A 16018-nucleotide genomic window follows, 5' to 3' on the forward strand; every position below is an offset into this window, starting at 1 on the left:
ATCTCCATCGGCCCCCTCTTTAAGGAATTAAAATCCTATGTTCTCTCTTCTCGCTCTTTTCTCCAGGTCATCACACTTGGCCCGTAACATCTTGGTATCTTCTTTAAGAGCAGCCATGGCTCCCTGCACCTTGCTTAACTCAGCCGAAATGTCTGCCACGACTGCTTGTGTTGTTCCGCTCTATCACTGAGTTCCCCAATTTCCTTTCAGAGCTCTTGGGCAGAGTCAGCCACCTATTTATGGAGGTCTGGCATCTCGGAGTGCAGGGACTCCTGAAGCTATAGTAATCACTGATCGGGTAATGGAATCGAATTAAGCAGCGGGGTGCAAGGCACCAGCTGAGCCGTCCCAGCCACATTCTCCTCCATGTCTTACATCTGCAGTGGCTTCTTTGTTGACTGCAACAGGTAAGATTGGATGTCTGGATTCTCATACAGGGACGGGAGGTCTCCCGCTCCCACCCAGCTCACCGGAGCTGTGCAAATAGTCCACAAGGTCCTACCCTGCGGGAAGACTGCCAGGGAGATTTACTGCCACAGGGAGCGGCTATCTCCCAGCAGAGCGGCTCTACCCTGGCTGCAGGGGATGGTGCCACCCCCCCTCTTCACGCCCTGCCTGGTGTCCAGACTCCACCTGGCCCGCCAGGTTTCACACCAGAGTCACCATTTTTTCCATAATGACTGCATCACACACGTCTCTGGAGTGCATGGGGGGTGCTTAGTCGCTGCAGCTCTCCCACCTGCATGGGGGGGCTTCTGATTCTCCCTCATCCCAGTAAGCACCAATTTGCATGCCGGTGGACGGTGAGGGTAGGAGGCACACGTCTCACCTCATCGCCATCTTGGCCACACACACACCCCCCTCCCCATGATGGATTTTTTTGCGTTAATGATGCATTTTTACAGAGTTTGATTTTTGTGGCTAATATTACATTCCATGTGGGACATTTCGTTATTATCTATTGTTGATGTGAAGATATTGTATGACTGGTTTGCCTTGTAAAGATCTGAAGCATGTTTAGGATGGCATTGATGGATTACAAAGCCCAACACAATCCCAGGCGTTCCATTTGTAATGACTGGCTAGCCATTCACCATTTCTATTCATATGGGGATGGAACTCGCTAGGAGCTATGCATCACCTTCTTCTAACCTCGAAGAGCCTGGCTAGCTTGACACAGAGAACGACTACATCATGAGCTATGTTTGACTCAACAAATCAGCTTGTGCCACACAAACATATTTATGTCACATTGTAAATGAGCATCAATTTACAATTTGACATAAAGAACATGCAAAATGGACAAAACATTCCAGTTTGTACCTCAGGTGGAAGTTAGATCTGCAGCACACTATTTAATAGCTCCCCTTTCCCCAGAAGTTGCTCCTGCTTACTTGGTGATGCCTAATATCTAGGAAATGATTTTAGCTCCAGATAATTAAATCTTTAATTCAACCTCTGTGAGACTACATGCATTCCTCTGGTTCGCATCTCTGTCTAAATCAAGGATCTTCTATTCAACGTAGGATTTTGGCTCTCGTCGTTTCATGCTTAGTAAAGAAAATGGTATAGTTCAATTAACCTTACCAATGTAACCTCGAAACAGCTGACTTTTAGATGATTTGACAGGTCCAACTTTGGACAAACCTTTAAAAGGTTTGTCACAGTTCAACCACATAGCATACAGGGGATCATGTGGTTGGAAATCCTTATCAGGCTCATTTCTGGAGGAAGGATTAGGAACTGTAGCAGTGTATTAATAGACTGGAGTGGAGTGAGTATAATTGAGTAGAAGGTAGGGTGTGGAGAGGTATAGTGAATGTGATCCAATAAGTTAGATTTAGGGTTGGATTTCAGCACTGTGTGATGTATTCAGTGATTCAAAGAGGGTTAACAACAGAAGTGACATCTGGATAGATTTTAGGGAGCAGGAAAAACAAACATACACACAGACTCATCAACCTCTCTAAATTTCCCTGAGCACAGACTGTTGAAGAGTCAGGCTTGCCTGATTTTAGGGGGAGGGAGCATGAGATATTCAGCGAGAAGAGTGATACCTGGGAGGAGGACGTTGGCGAGCCATAAATCATTAAGATCAGCTTGCGGCATAGTCATGCTCACCTAATTTTGATTGGATTGGTGGGAAGGAACACCAATTTTAGTGGGAGGAACAGCAGAGGTTCTCGGGTGGGTAACACCCTGGGAGAAGGAGGAACAGGGAATACCACAGGGGAGTTAAACTCGTGTCATGCTGGTGGGAGGAAACAGCAGAAATTCAAGGAGGTGGGTGATACACCATTCAGTGTCTGTCTCATGAAGTGCGTGGGCGAGACACTTGTGATCAGGTGACACCTGGTAAGAGAAACAGGAGGAGCTGGGAATCCTGAAAGCACTATTCTGGAGAGTCATGCTTGCCTATGTTTTTGTTGGAAGGGAGGTGACACACCAGCCAGTGTCCATTTCTGGAGGTGGATGAATGAGACACATGGCATTGGGTGACACCTAGGAGGAGAAGCAGGGGGAGCTGTGACTCAATGATGGCTGCTCGCGGTAGAGCCACACTCACTTGATTTTGGTTTGTGAGAGCACCATAGATGTGGGGACGTGGGGTGACTCATTTGGAACAACAAGCAACACCCAAACAAGCTAGAGGTAGGGGGACATTATTCTTGTAGTCTTTTCACTTCTTATGTAGCAATTGTGTGCACTGGGGTTGCCAGAATTGCATGCAGTCAATTGAAGGTGTCATCCAAGTCACATTTCTCACACCCATCAGTCGCTCTGGGTTCATGCATCAAGACAAGTAAATGCATGGTTATTACACTACAATGATGAACATCCACTGAGACCAACACGGGAGGCAGCACTTTCAGTATCTCTGCCGCCATTATCCACTGATATGTCAGGCAATAATGATGATGCTGAGATGGATGATGGTCAAGACAAGATTATGATCCATTCAAGCCAAGATGGGAAATGCCTTGCTGGTGGAAAGCAATGAGGCGAAGGATGAAATGACACCCTAGATATAAAGGTTGTAGTGTGAATAGTAGCTTCCCCCTCCTATGTATATCTTCTTCGAGAAACAGCTTTCTTGTCACAGATCAGAAAGCACATCAATTCATAAAGTGGCAAACAGAATGCCACGAGTAACATTAAGGTAGGACTTTTTGATTTTAGTCCACAATGACCTCCTAGAATTTTAGTGGGTATATGGGGAAAGTTGGTCACTGCTGGCAAATTTGCAGCAGCTATTTTTTTCTCTGAAAAGGTGGTACCGGAATTGTACACTGAGGTTATGGCTACAGCGGGCATGTACTCAGTGGTCGAAGTGGGCGGGAGCGGTCGGGAGTAGTGCTCCTCTGCTTCTTTTAATTAAGCTTTACCATTCCTATACTTTTATTTTAAAAAAGAAACCGTTCCGGAAGATTTTCGTTTTGAAATAAAAGTGTAGGAAGAAGTTGAAACTTGAACTTTCAGTGCACTACACTGAACGTTCCCTTAAACAGCAGGTGCATGTGTTTTGGGGTTTGTGTTGTGTGTGGGCGGGGGCATTGTGATTGCTCCTATACACAAGCATAGTCCAAGGGGGTATGCTATCAGTGGCTAACCTCCCCCAATTGCATACTGAGTTGGCACCAGCAATAGGGACCTACCACTGCCTAAAGTTCCCAGTGCCACTGTTACCAATTGGTCCGGCTGAATGGGTGTGGGACATTGTGCAATGATGTGCCTGATGCCGCCATAATCCTGCACCTTGACACCATCGCTGTTGAGGGTGGTGGTGGAAGCCGCGTCACTAGCAGTCTCTGAGAAGGGATGGTACTTGTTCAACTGGGAAATATTCTTGTGCCACCTACTAATGTGGTTCCTCATGGCTTGCATATTCATTTCTGCCCACCATATATATAACCTCTGTCTTCTCCCTCCTGACAGTCTTCCCTGGTAGCAGGGCCAAATAGTGTCCCACCCAGGACAATGCGGGCTGTGTAGTCAGTAGAGTTTGCTTTTCCCTGGGGTTCCACCTGTGCCTAGCTTGCAATTTCTGTAGGTGCAAGAAGATGCTCACGCTCCTAGTCCCCCTCCTTTACCACTTCCCTCTCCCCTTGCGGTAGGGCAACAACTTGCTGCTGCACATTCACAGGTCGGTCCTCCCCCTGACTCTCTGCCTGTTGCCCCTCGTCCTATTCCTTGCAGCCTGACCCAGCTGGGTGTAGACCACTTCCGCCTCAATGCCCCAACCAACACAAGAGCCTTAGATTACCTCCTGGTGCTTGCTGCAGGCTCCCCATCTTCTCGTATGTGGAACATATCCTCCTGCTCCTCTATTAGCACTGACCGGATGGAGGCATTCACTAGAGTTTTTGTGTCCACTGCCTCTATGGGGTGTCCACAAGTGGGTAGTAAAGTAGCTCATAACCCATATCATGCACCCCCAAAAATTTGTTGCAAGCTGTCAGAAGTTGAGAACTGTGAGAAATGAAGCACATCCCTCTCATTTATTGCTAATTTCCCTCACCTAGTGAGTCCCTAGGCAGCTTTGCTGGATTTCTGGGGTTTATTTTGTTCCACCTGGTAAGAGTGTGAGCCTTTTTTCCCACTCTTACATGTGTTTTGCCACGTTTATTTCTACTCTTTTTGTGATCTTGGGCTCCGGTCGGGTTTAGTCACCATTTCTTTTTGTTAAAGTCCTCCTTGTGCTTTACTTTTCGCGCCAAACCAGGTTGCCTTCTTTGTTCGCCGTCCTTTGGTGGGCTTCTGCCCAAGCCCGTCTTTGGTGTCTGGGTGTCTAGGTGGGCGGAATGTGAGGGAGGGGTTTAGTAACCCCCTGCACAGGGTCTCCTTGGAGACCCAGGTCGCACTTTGTGTCAATTGGCTCAGGTGGTTGTCTGGGCTTGACAACCCCCCTGCTGGGTGATTGACAGCCAGGCTGTGTGAATGGGGGATTTTGGAATAAAAGGCAGGACTCTTGGGCTGGAAGTCAGAGTCACCACTGGAACTGCAAGAACTGAAGAGAAGTGGAGAAGAAGACGGCTGCTGCAACTCCCGAATCCCGGTGAAGCCCTGCTGCAGTCCTGAGCTATCTACCCTTCAACGACAGAGAAGATCCAGTCCGGAGTCTTCTTCCCTTGAGCCTGGTGGGATCAACCAGCTCACCTTCAACAGCCAGAGAATCCTCTTCTGGGTCGAAATCGCTGAACACAGCTGTAGTGGTCCGGAGAGCCATCAGAAGAGCCCTCTCCTGTTTTAAAGGAGCGCACCTATTATTCGCCGTTGCTTCGCTGCTGCTGGCTTCATCCATGGGTAGTGCAGATCGCTCCAGACATCCTCCTTCTTGTCCCCACGACTGAAGCTTCAGGAACCGGGAGTCTGCAGGAACTACCATGAACAACTGCTGTAGCATCAGCTTTCTTCATACGAATAAGGTACTGTATACGTTTGGTCACTCTCTCCGTCCGACCCTGAGGAATTGGGGCGAACCCTTTTCCTTTCCGAAGGCTTGTCCTTTCTTCCTTCCCTCTTATAATTTTTGCTTCCCTTTGACAATATCCAAGTACTCCTGGAAATTGTTAATCATGAACTGTTCTAACCGTTTGATCCTCGACAACAGGATTTCTGTTCCATTTGACACTGGCGCAGGCCTATTGACTTTTATCTACCTTTTAGAAAGAGTCCCCTATTTCTATTTGCCTTGACAAAAGTAGTTCCTATGATTTTTATTCTCTGGTCCCTTTTAATTCTTTGTGCTAAGTGTGTTGGACTTCGGGTGTATTACTTCCCGTGGGTACCCTTTATTTTTTGTAAAACCAAACTGTCATTACTGTCAAAAAGTGATCACATATTAACACCCGGTAACGTCTTTCTTTCGAAACACCGGTCTGTCAAAATCTAATGTACCTACCTTGAATTGACCTTAACAAGAGGAATTGGTTGTGTGTAGTATATTTTAAGTGTGGTTTTATTTAATAGAACTGAAGTGTTTTGTGAAGAGATGGTTTAAAAATAAATGTACTTATTTTTTTTTCAACCAGAAACCTTGAGTCAGTGTTTGTTTGAGTCACAGTAATTACAGTCCTTTGTGTAATCTCTACTACTGCTCATTTGCTCTTGAGATAAGTTGGCTGCTCAGCCATTGCTACCACTTTACTGTGTAGTTCAGGCGTGTACCAAAGGTGAAATTGTACTACCACTTGTAGTCTTAATTGTGTGCAGAGGTCCCTAAGGGCACTGCATATGATTCTGCCTAACAACCCCAAGAACTAAAGAGTGGGAGAACACTTCCGAGAACCAATATGCATAACCCTCAGAACAAGTAAATACATCCTACTACTAGTATACTACGATACTAAAACAGATTTTACAACCACAAACATACAGCATAACAAACCAACCCAAGCAACAGAAGATCAAGAGGGGAAATGAGAAAAAAAGCAAAAAAACAGACATGGAGGTACTTGGAAACGGTAAACAGTTTTTGGTTATTTTTGTGTTTTGGGGGAATAGAGTAGAGAGAGGAAAATTTGTGTTGCTTTCTAAAATTGTACCAGGGGAAATAAAAGGTAAAAGTTACAAGAGGAAAGGGCACTTGAGACTTCGAATTTATTGCAAAACTTTAGTCTATAGAGAAACACAATTAAAACAATCAGTGTCCGTAGCCCATCTTAATGGTCATATTTAAGAAAAAAGAACCATCAATGATGCCACTCAGTTGACAATTTTCTTCTTGTGGATTTCTAAAACTTCTGTTTGAAATTTTACCACACAGAATATCAATGAATTGTCTTCTCCACGAAGAAGGAAACACCAAAAGTCCTCAGCCTCTTCCGAAAAAGTATTGGCAATTAGTTTCCCTAAATGTCGAGTTCTTAGATCAGTCAAGCCAGTGCAGAAGAGGGTGATATGTTTGAGTGTCTCACACTCCCCCCTTTCAGCACCAATCGACATTCTACGTCTGCAGACTGATTGCAGATGGACATAATCTGTTTAGTCAATAAGAGGTTCAGTCTAAAGCGCATGAACTGTGATTGAAAACGCCAATTGGGAAATTTAGTTAGATATTTTGGTAAGGAGCCCAGTGGTTTGCTTTCCAATTCCAGCACCGTGGGCAGTTTATAGTCGTTCTTGTCTGCTTCGGTCTTGAGCCAGTCCATTTGCCAAATTTTTTTTACATTTTATTCGGGTTGTCAATAAGGTTTTCCTGGGTGATTGCTAGAAATTTCAGATACTCATTACAGCTCTCTTTCCATTGGGTCAATAAAGGATAGTTTCCCCTTTATAAGGCTGTATTCAATATCCAAAACGGTTTGTCAGGATTAGGTAGAATACACTTCCGGAACAGAGCCAAGGTTTTCCACACCGTACGTGCCTGAAGAGAAATTAGACCCAACTCAAACCTGATAATCGCAGTTGAGGCGAGGTTGGGCAATCTTAGTAACTTTTTCCAGAAAGATCTCTCCAAAGTCGACCATAGCTACCAAGGGGTGGCAAGGAAACATTCTGCTCCATAGGTCATTATGGGGGTCACCTTTTAATTATAGAAGGTGATTGTTGGTTTTATTATTGGCTTATCCAAACTTTTTTTGTATCAATCTCGCTTGGCTTACTAGGATTCTCATTTTTGTTTTTAAGGCCACTTGGCCTGGCAGACCAATCCTGCTGTTGTTGATCAATTTCCCCAGGCAGGTCTCCTCACTTGTTTACTTTAGCGGAATACCATTCAGAAACCAATTGAAAGCTGAAATTCTACGTGTGTGCTTTGGGCCGATGATCATAATGTTAGTTTTCGAAGTAGTCACTTTCAGCCCGTTCTCTGTCACATATTCATTTAGCGCCTTAAGACTTCTCTGAAGACCAATAGGCGTCTTGTCAATCAAGAATAGATAGTCAGCAAAGAGGATTCTTGACCGAAATTGATCGCTGAACTTGGGGGGGAAAGGATCTAGTTTTGGCCAAGTTTTTTCCACATCAGAGAGAAAAAGGTTTTTCTTTTTTATATTTTGCGAAGCTAACAACATACTAACAACACACTGAACAAATGCTAAAACAAAGGAGCACATATATTGGCAACAGAAACACACTAGAGACCAACAAAGTTGTCAAATTAAACACAACAACAAACTGCTACAAGTTTCAAGTTACAAAATTCTGCAAACCCTTCTCAAATGATCAAAAAGCTGTCCTGTGTACTTTGTCCCTAAAAGGCTATCAAAACCCACCAATGAACCGGAAGTGAGCAGGGCCTTCTATTGAGTGCCATGGTTCTTTTAGGAGATTTAAGGGCCCTAATTGGCTGAACACACTCAGCAGATCTACCTTAGAGTACTCTGATTGGCTGGATGAATAGACAGTTAAATATTAGGCTGCTGATTGGATGTCAATCGCAAAAGATACCTGAAAAGTCTGCTCCAGGCTCGGCCCGGGATTCATCCCTCCAAAAACCAACATATACTTGAGGTTCAGGATGAATCTCAGCAAAAAGATTTAAGGGGGCTCTGATCTGTTTTTTTAGAAATTAGAACAGTCCTATTGATGAGTGCCATAGCACAAGCTTTCGGGGCAATTTCTAGCTTGATGGGAGCATTATTAATTATGCTGAAAGTTATTTTTTAGCAGCTTTTTTTTATTTTTTATTTATTTACATTTGTAAAGCGCACAGCAGCCCCTGGGTATCGTGGCGCTTGTTACATGGGATTCATGTTTAGTTACATAGAGAAACACATAAGGAAATGCAAATAGGACAGATTTAGTTACAGAAACAATAGAGTAGACAGTCTAGAGGGGAAGGCATGGAGGGCAATAGGTTTAGCAGAAAAGGGTGGTTTTCAAGGTTTTTCTAAAAACTGAGGGATGGTTTCGCTCTAAGAGAGTTAGGGAGGGCATTCCAGAGTTTGGGTGCGATGTGCGGGAAGCCAATGCCTCCAGCTTTGGTTCTTTTTATGGTCGGAATGCAGAGTTTGTTGGCATGAGAGGCTCTTTTTCGGGCGAGAGGATACATCACGTGCAATAGTGTCAGAGAGGTAGGAAGGAGCATTGAATGATAGACACTTGTGTGTGAGTGTGAGTGTCTTGAACGTGATCCTGTCGTATTTATTGCTTTTTCAATAACGCATCTTGTTTTTATTATTTCCCTGGGGGCATGCGTTCTGAAAGTGCACCACAGGGCTTTTGCAAATTATATATACATATGAGGTTAAATAATCCTTTAGACCCCTTTTAGAAGTCTACAAAAAGCCTGGATTTACGTGGAGGTCTGGGACTCATTTACTATGCATACTCCTTCTCTGTTCATAACACCATGAGCAGGCCACCACAAAGTTATGGTGTTATGAGTAATTTCTAGAGCTCATCATCGTCTGCCAACCTCTTGGCACTTGTCAATCAAACCCATGCATTGATGAATAAGGAAACAGGGAAACCGGGAAAGGAGGGGTACCACACAGTTATCCTTGACCATGATCGCTGAAGAGGTTTACATCTAGGTTGCAATTGTTATGAATGGCAAAAATGTTTGGCAACATAATACAAATAAAGGTACTCTGTTAAGTGATTATCTGATTCAAAATATTCCCGTACCATCTATAAACATTATCTTTTTAAGCCAACACAGGAGCAGTGAAAATCACAGAAATTGCAGCTATGGAAACTGGGGATACAACAGCAACCGCAAGCAAGGAAATGTCCATTGAAGAACAACCAAGCCGTGGTGAGGAAGCCAAGACTGCACCGAACAGCAGCACCATGCTAGCTGGAAGTACAAGTGCAATCAGCGACCGTCCATCTGAAAGAAGACCAGAAAAAAGAAGAGCAAAGGTTGCACGCATGCCAACAAACCGCCCACGCTCAGCTAAATCTACAACAACAACAAGCAATAACTTGGAAGTTGACAGTGAACCTGCAAATATCACCATGGAAGATACAGGTACAAAGGTATACATGGTGGGGTTTGAACGCTGTGTAAAAAACAAGTTATTAGTATTGCCTCATGAACCACACAACAACACCTTGGCAAATGACAGTACCGCAACAAATGACACCGTGGCACCCGAGACTGCAACCACACTTCAGCCTATGCCAGGAGAGAATGACCCCATCGGAGTTACTGTGGAACATGACAGTGAACCAGCCTACAGCACCACAAAATCAGAGAATAAAAAAGTCATTAGCCGCAGGAAACTTCTTAAAAGTAGACAAATGTACATGCCTGGGATAATAGAAAGCAGAGCAGTGGGCCCTGCTGTAGCTGCCGACAGCACGCCTGAAAAAGCAATCTCCTCTACGGAGAGTACACCGCAAAGTGGAAATTCACCAAAAAGCACGCCGAAGGATGCCAAGCAGAAATGCACAACTCCAAATATAGCTGTCAACAACAAACCAGTCGGGTTTGAACATTATCTAAAAAACAAGTTATTAATATTGCCTCACACACCACCCACCAGCACCCTTGCCAATGACAGTACAACAACAAATGACACCTGGGCGTCCGATAATTCATCTGCACTCCACCCTATGCCAGAAGATAATGCACCCATCAGCAATGATGAGGAGTCTGAGAGTGAACCTCCCATGATAGAAGAGAATATACCCCTCTTCAGTGCCGTTCCAGCAAGGTGCACAGCAGTCCGCTGTCCCATGGCAGGTCCACCTGCGGTCAATAAACGAGCAAGATCTAAACGTTTGCTAAAGAAAAAGGCATATAGACGACCTCCGAGTACAACAGCCAGCAGCATCACTGAATTAGCTACTATGCCACCTAGAAATGAACAGGCTGCTAATCCTGCAAGTGACAACGATGAACTAATGGGGTTTGAACGCTATGTAAAAAACAAGTTGCTGTTATCATCTCGAAATGGTCCAGCCAGTACCACAATGGAACCCAAGGGCATACGACCCAACAACACCATGACTGATGGCAGTGAATCAGCAGATGGGCTCGTGGCAGCTGAGAATGAAAAAGTAATCGACATCATGTCAGAAGAAGAAACACCAGACAGTAGAACTCTGGAAATTGAAATTACACCTGTCAACAGTAACAGGTCGGCTGTTAGTACATCAGTCAGCAGCAGCAAATCAGCAGAAAATACACCATTTATTGCGCCCAACAAAAAGGCAAACAACAGCAGCATCATTGAAGACAAGGCTAAAGCAGGAAGTAGCGCCATGGTAAACATGGACTTGCCAGTTAGCAGCACCATGGCAGAAGAGAATACAGCTTCTATCAGCAACATGGCGACCGAGAACTCTCTAGCTGATACCACCCTGACAGCCAAGAGCAACCAAGCAATCCGTACCGCATCAGACGAGGGTCCTCAAGTCAACTCTGCCAACCGTTTGGGAGATTGAAGCATCGCAATGATATGCTCAAAATTGTTGTTGTGAAATGATCCATCACATTCACTAAAATATGAAAGTTGATTTTCTTCTACATATTTGGTTGGAATACACATGATTTGTGAGTGAACTGATATTTCTCTTAAAGAGGTCACTGTAGTTCTTCAAGTCATCAATCGTATCTAGGCTTCTGGATGCTACTGTTTTGTTTGATTCATATTATTTTTCTTACGGATACTAGTTCTCAGTTGGGTTCAGTTTCCTTCTGAAAGGAAGTAACATCTTAAACATGTATGTAAAATATGAAAAAGACTGTCAGCGGTTTTGTTTTATATGACGTCTATACCCTTGCATTTTGGACTTGTATTTGTAGCTCATCCTACTCTGCCTACCTCCCCTAAATGTTCTCCTTTTTCATAAAGAGGTTTTGGGAGAACGTTCTTTCGAATTGATTTCAAACATTTTCCAAATAGAAGCTACTTTCAAGGTTATACAGTGGGCCTTTTTGCACTGAAGACTGTACAGCTCTACGTGACTTTTTACGTAAGCCCTCTCCATGAGCATAGCGTGATAGTTGTTTTGATTTAGAAGTAACAAGATACCAAAGAATCTATATGGATTTGGCAATACTGCTGTAGAAAGATGAGTCTCGGCTTTCATGTGCAAACAATATTATCATCGGAAAAAAGGGAGGCTTGTGAATCATGGCCGATGCACTAGCCATGCGCTGGGTCTAAAGTATTATTGTGGAGTTTAGTGCTGTTGAGTATATATTATATCTATGCTGCAAAGATTAAACTAGCAGTACAGTAGTTCTCTGCCTCGTACCCATAATAAATGAGGTTGTGTTGCTTACGCTTTAATTAACACTGGAATTGGTTAGTCTAAAAATGAATACAAGAGACGATTCTCTTTAATGAATATTTTTCTCATTGATGTGTTAGTTCACAAATCGAATAGAACGCATGGTCCACATTGTTTCACATTAACCAGCGCATATCAAACATATTTTTCACTTCATATGCTGATTTCTTTTTTTATGGAGCGACTCATTTTCATTATGTGAATGTGTGGATATTATCGGCTTGCTCCGGTGAGACGTTCTAAGGCCAAAATATGTAAGAATGGGGAGAAAGGACATCCTTGATGCACACTGTGCAAGTGGGGGTTGAGCTGAATTGTACAAATTTGTGATAACTTTCTTGTACACATCACCAAACCCAAGGTGACCATATCAAGAGACCTTTCCATGCCCACAGCCACTGTTATGGTGAGCAACTGGTCACTTAAATGAGATGGCTGAAGAATCTTATATCATAGTTGTATCTGGATTGGCTTCAACCTATGCTAATGAATTCCAGCAAGGTCTTCCCTAGGTAACATAGCCATCCAAAGTCAGATGGTGCAGACCTATCTGACTGCAGATAATATGAATGTCCTGGTAGGAACATTCCATGTATTGCCTTGTGGTTGGATCCAAACTGGAATCACATCAACTTTAGTGGTTGGATCTGCAGCTGGCTATCATTTACCCACACTTACTTCAGGAAAAGCTTAGTGGGCATGTTGTGGGCTCAAGCTAAGTAGAGAATGACTCTGAAAATGACCCACTGTGACATTAAAATAACTGATAAAGTACTTGTCTAGGATCATCCTAACAAAAATGAAATTCATGTCAATTAAGATCTACTTCTCGACATCACAAAGGTCACAATGTAGATAATCAGGAGAAGGGTCAAAAACAGAAAATAGGGAAGCCAGTATATTAAATACTTAGGAAATACTGAGCCATCCGATTGGAAAAATAGTGTCCTCAACTTCAAAAGCTTTCTTTCCTGCCTCGCGGAAACAATCAAGATATACTTGTACTGTCTGATTCTGATGGATTTTGACCTTTAAAGTGCTCAAAGAGTTTGCTACATTATTGCACATTGTATTAGTAGTCACAGCTCTGTCCAACTTCTTCCGGGATGTTTAGGGTTGCATTAAATTCAACGCAAGCCCTGCATAATCTTTCTCGCATAATGTAGGAGCATAGGGCTCTGCAACTATTCTTTCCAAATTGAATCAAGACATTAATCTGTATGTTGATATTTCATCCTTCCATAAAAGTAATCAATTATAAATGGGAATCTGATAAGAACATTTATTTTGCAACCTGGCTGTCCAACTAGATGCGATTATACACGTTCAACAATGCTGGCATAGATATGCTGCCCGGAAGTTAACTCTGGTCTCCACCACTTGATCATCTCAAAGGTTACCGCTATCACATGCAGGCCTGCCTCCTGTGGAAGAACGTATGCAGGGGTTCCAGATGTGAATATGTGCACTGCCCTTCCCATTTTGGAAAGCTGAGAGTACAATATTTTTAGGAAGCAAATACATAGTTCGCATTCTCCACTGCCATATTTTTAGGCAAGTAAAAAAAAACTTGTTTTGTTAGATTTAAAGTTTTCTTGTAACCCAAACATTGCTGGTAGCTCGTAATTCCTGTAAATGAAAAGAAACCTTTCTTTAATCTGGGGCTCTTTTCATCGGGCAGCTCTATAGCAGAGGTCCTCTTTGCAGAAGGTGCTGCACATGTCACAGGTCTGACATAATCACCGGAAAGCCACGGGTGGAGTAAAGGGTCAGACGCATGTAGCCTTTATCTTTAACTCCCCATTTTTCTCTGTTGGATTTATTCGCCTGATTTTAAGAAGGAACATAGGCAGGTGCGCCACTCATCTAAAGGCCAAAATATAGATGGACAACTCGGTAGAAATGGATGCCAACTTTCAGATGTTTCCCCATTATGTCTCCTGTAGGCGCTCTCCCACTGGCACTCTCATTATATAACCCCATAGTGTTTGCCACTTTTCTGTTTTCACTTCACTTTACTAGATTGCAGCCGTGTCCTTCTCTCCTGGCACATTTTGTTTTATACTGATGCATGATAGAGCTCCTTTTCTCCGTTGTTTTAATTCAGAATACACTACCTTACACGTTATTTCATATGCACTGGTTTGTTTTCAGAAAATCAATAAATACTTTTGAACGAAAAATCACATGACCAGGTTTTCGTCTCGGGGTTCCTCGTGTGTGCTCTTTTCTTCCCTTGCACAGGAAGTGCATCCCGCAGGCATGCTCTGACCCAGAAGTAGACTTGTGCAGGAAGCATGGGGACCGGTTGGGTTCAGGAATATAGTGGAAGCAGGTCTTGAATACTACTCGCTTTATTTGCATATAAGGACTGTACTGGGGTGACATCCTTTCACCAACGAAGGGATGGAGAGTGGTGACCTCGGAAGCAGTGCCTGTAAGCAGGAAGATGCTGAACATATGAATATTTACAAGCTTTGAAGAAAAGTGCGTAACTCGGTGCACTGGAGTTATTATCAAGATTTGTATTGGGCGGCCCGCGGGTACCTCTCGAGGTGAAGCAGGAGTGAAACTGAAGAAATGAACTACATGGTAAATAACTTCATCTGTTTTCATCCAGGTAGTTATTGTATAATGGCCTCCATTGCTTTCATTATGGAAGTTGTTCCCGCGGAGCTGGAAATGTAGAGATCAGAGGCACTTTCCGCATCTAGGAAATGTAGTGTAATGCACTATAGGAGGAACCAAAACAGGCTAAGATTGCACGCCCTGCTCCTTTTCTGCACTAACCCTTGATAACGTTTTGACCGTGATTGTCTCCAATGGAGCTTTAGAAAGATGCCAAAGGGCGCCCTTCCTCGTGAGGTAGTCACAATAGCTGCCAGTATGAGCAAAAGCCCATTTCTGAATGCAGACTGTGCCTAAACACGATACCACATGCTGTTCCCTAATTCTAATGATTTCAAACAATGGCATTCTCTCCAGTGCATTGTGCGAACTTTACTCTGATGTTCTGTACATGTGACAACCTACAAGAGCCAAGGATCAACCAATCAACAGAATGGACCTCATTATGAGACCATCGGTAGCTGCCGTCGGAATCATTTTTTTTCCGGCGCCCAGGAGTGGGCAATTACCGGGGCATTACGGCCCAGGCAGACCCGGAAATTGCCCAGTCCCAGGCGTTGGAAATAAATGCTCCCCATTCCCATTCGAGCCCCATAGGGCTCAATGGGAATGGGGAGGCCGGATGCCGCAGCACCTTTCAGGAATGGTGCATACGACATGGTCTGCTCGCGGGTGCAGGTCCGCACGCCAGGTCAGAACTGGCGGGCGAAAAGGCACCCGCGGCAGAACTCGTAGTATGCCGGTCCGGTAACACACGGTACCGGCAAGCTTAACGTTACCGGTGTTACTGGACCGGCAAACTTATAAGGAGGCCCACTGTTTACAGATGCCTGCCATAATATGAGCGTGTGTCGTAATAAATGTGCGTTACTCTCTTACCGAAGTCCCTGCTGCCAGCATTCCTAACTAGACTGGCTATCCAGGTCACCTCCATCCCTGGCCATCAAGTGACAATCCACCATCGGGGAGAATGCTTGCACTGTGACTGCATATGCCTAAACCACTGCAAATGGTCCGTGCATAGCCAGCTGCATTTTTAAGGTGCACGGCACCTGTCACTTGCCTATTAATAACTATAACAATACAGTAATTTTGAATATTTGTGATGAAATGCTGCTCTGCAATATAGGATTGGGTTGTAGCTAAGCCACCTACTCATTCCCACACCACTTCTAGCCCCGCAGTGATCCCAATCAAA

The 16018-nt window shown here is 44.0% G+C and overlaps 1 protein-coding gene across 1 annotated transcript in view; it reads left to right on the plus strand.

The window, feature by feature from the left end:
* The window catches only part of LOC138576190 (streptococcal hemagglutinin-like), a 225552-nt gene extending 211177 nt beyond the window's left edge, over nt 1-14375 (plus strand). Inside the window, exon 3 of the mRNA XM_069649539.1 lies at nt 9599-14375. Coding sequence (XP_069505640.1) covers nt 9599-11340 — 1742 coding nt within the window. The 3' untranslated portion in view covers nt 11341-14375. The remainder of the gene's footprint in view (nt 1-9598) is intronic.
* Nucleotides 14376-16018: the final 1643 nt, after the last annotated feature.

The sequence above is a fragment of the Ambystoma mexicanum genome, chromosome 1p (assembly GCF_040938575.1).
Source record: "Ambystoma mexicanum isolate Mex_15411 chromosome 1p, UKY_AmexF1_1, whole genome shotgun sequence".
Classification (NCBI taxonomy): Eukaryota; Metazoa; Chordata; class Amphibia; order Caudata; family Ambystomatidae; genus Ambystoma; species Ambystoma mexicanum.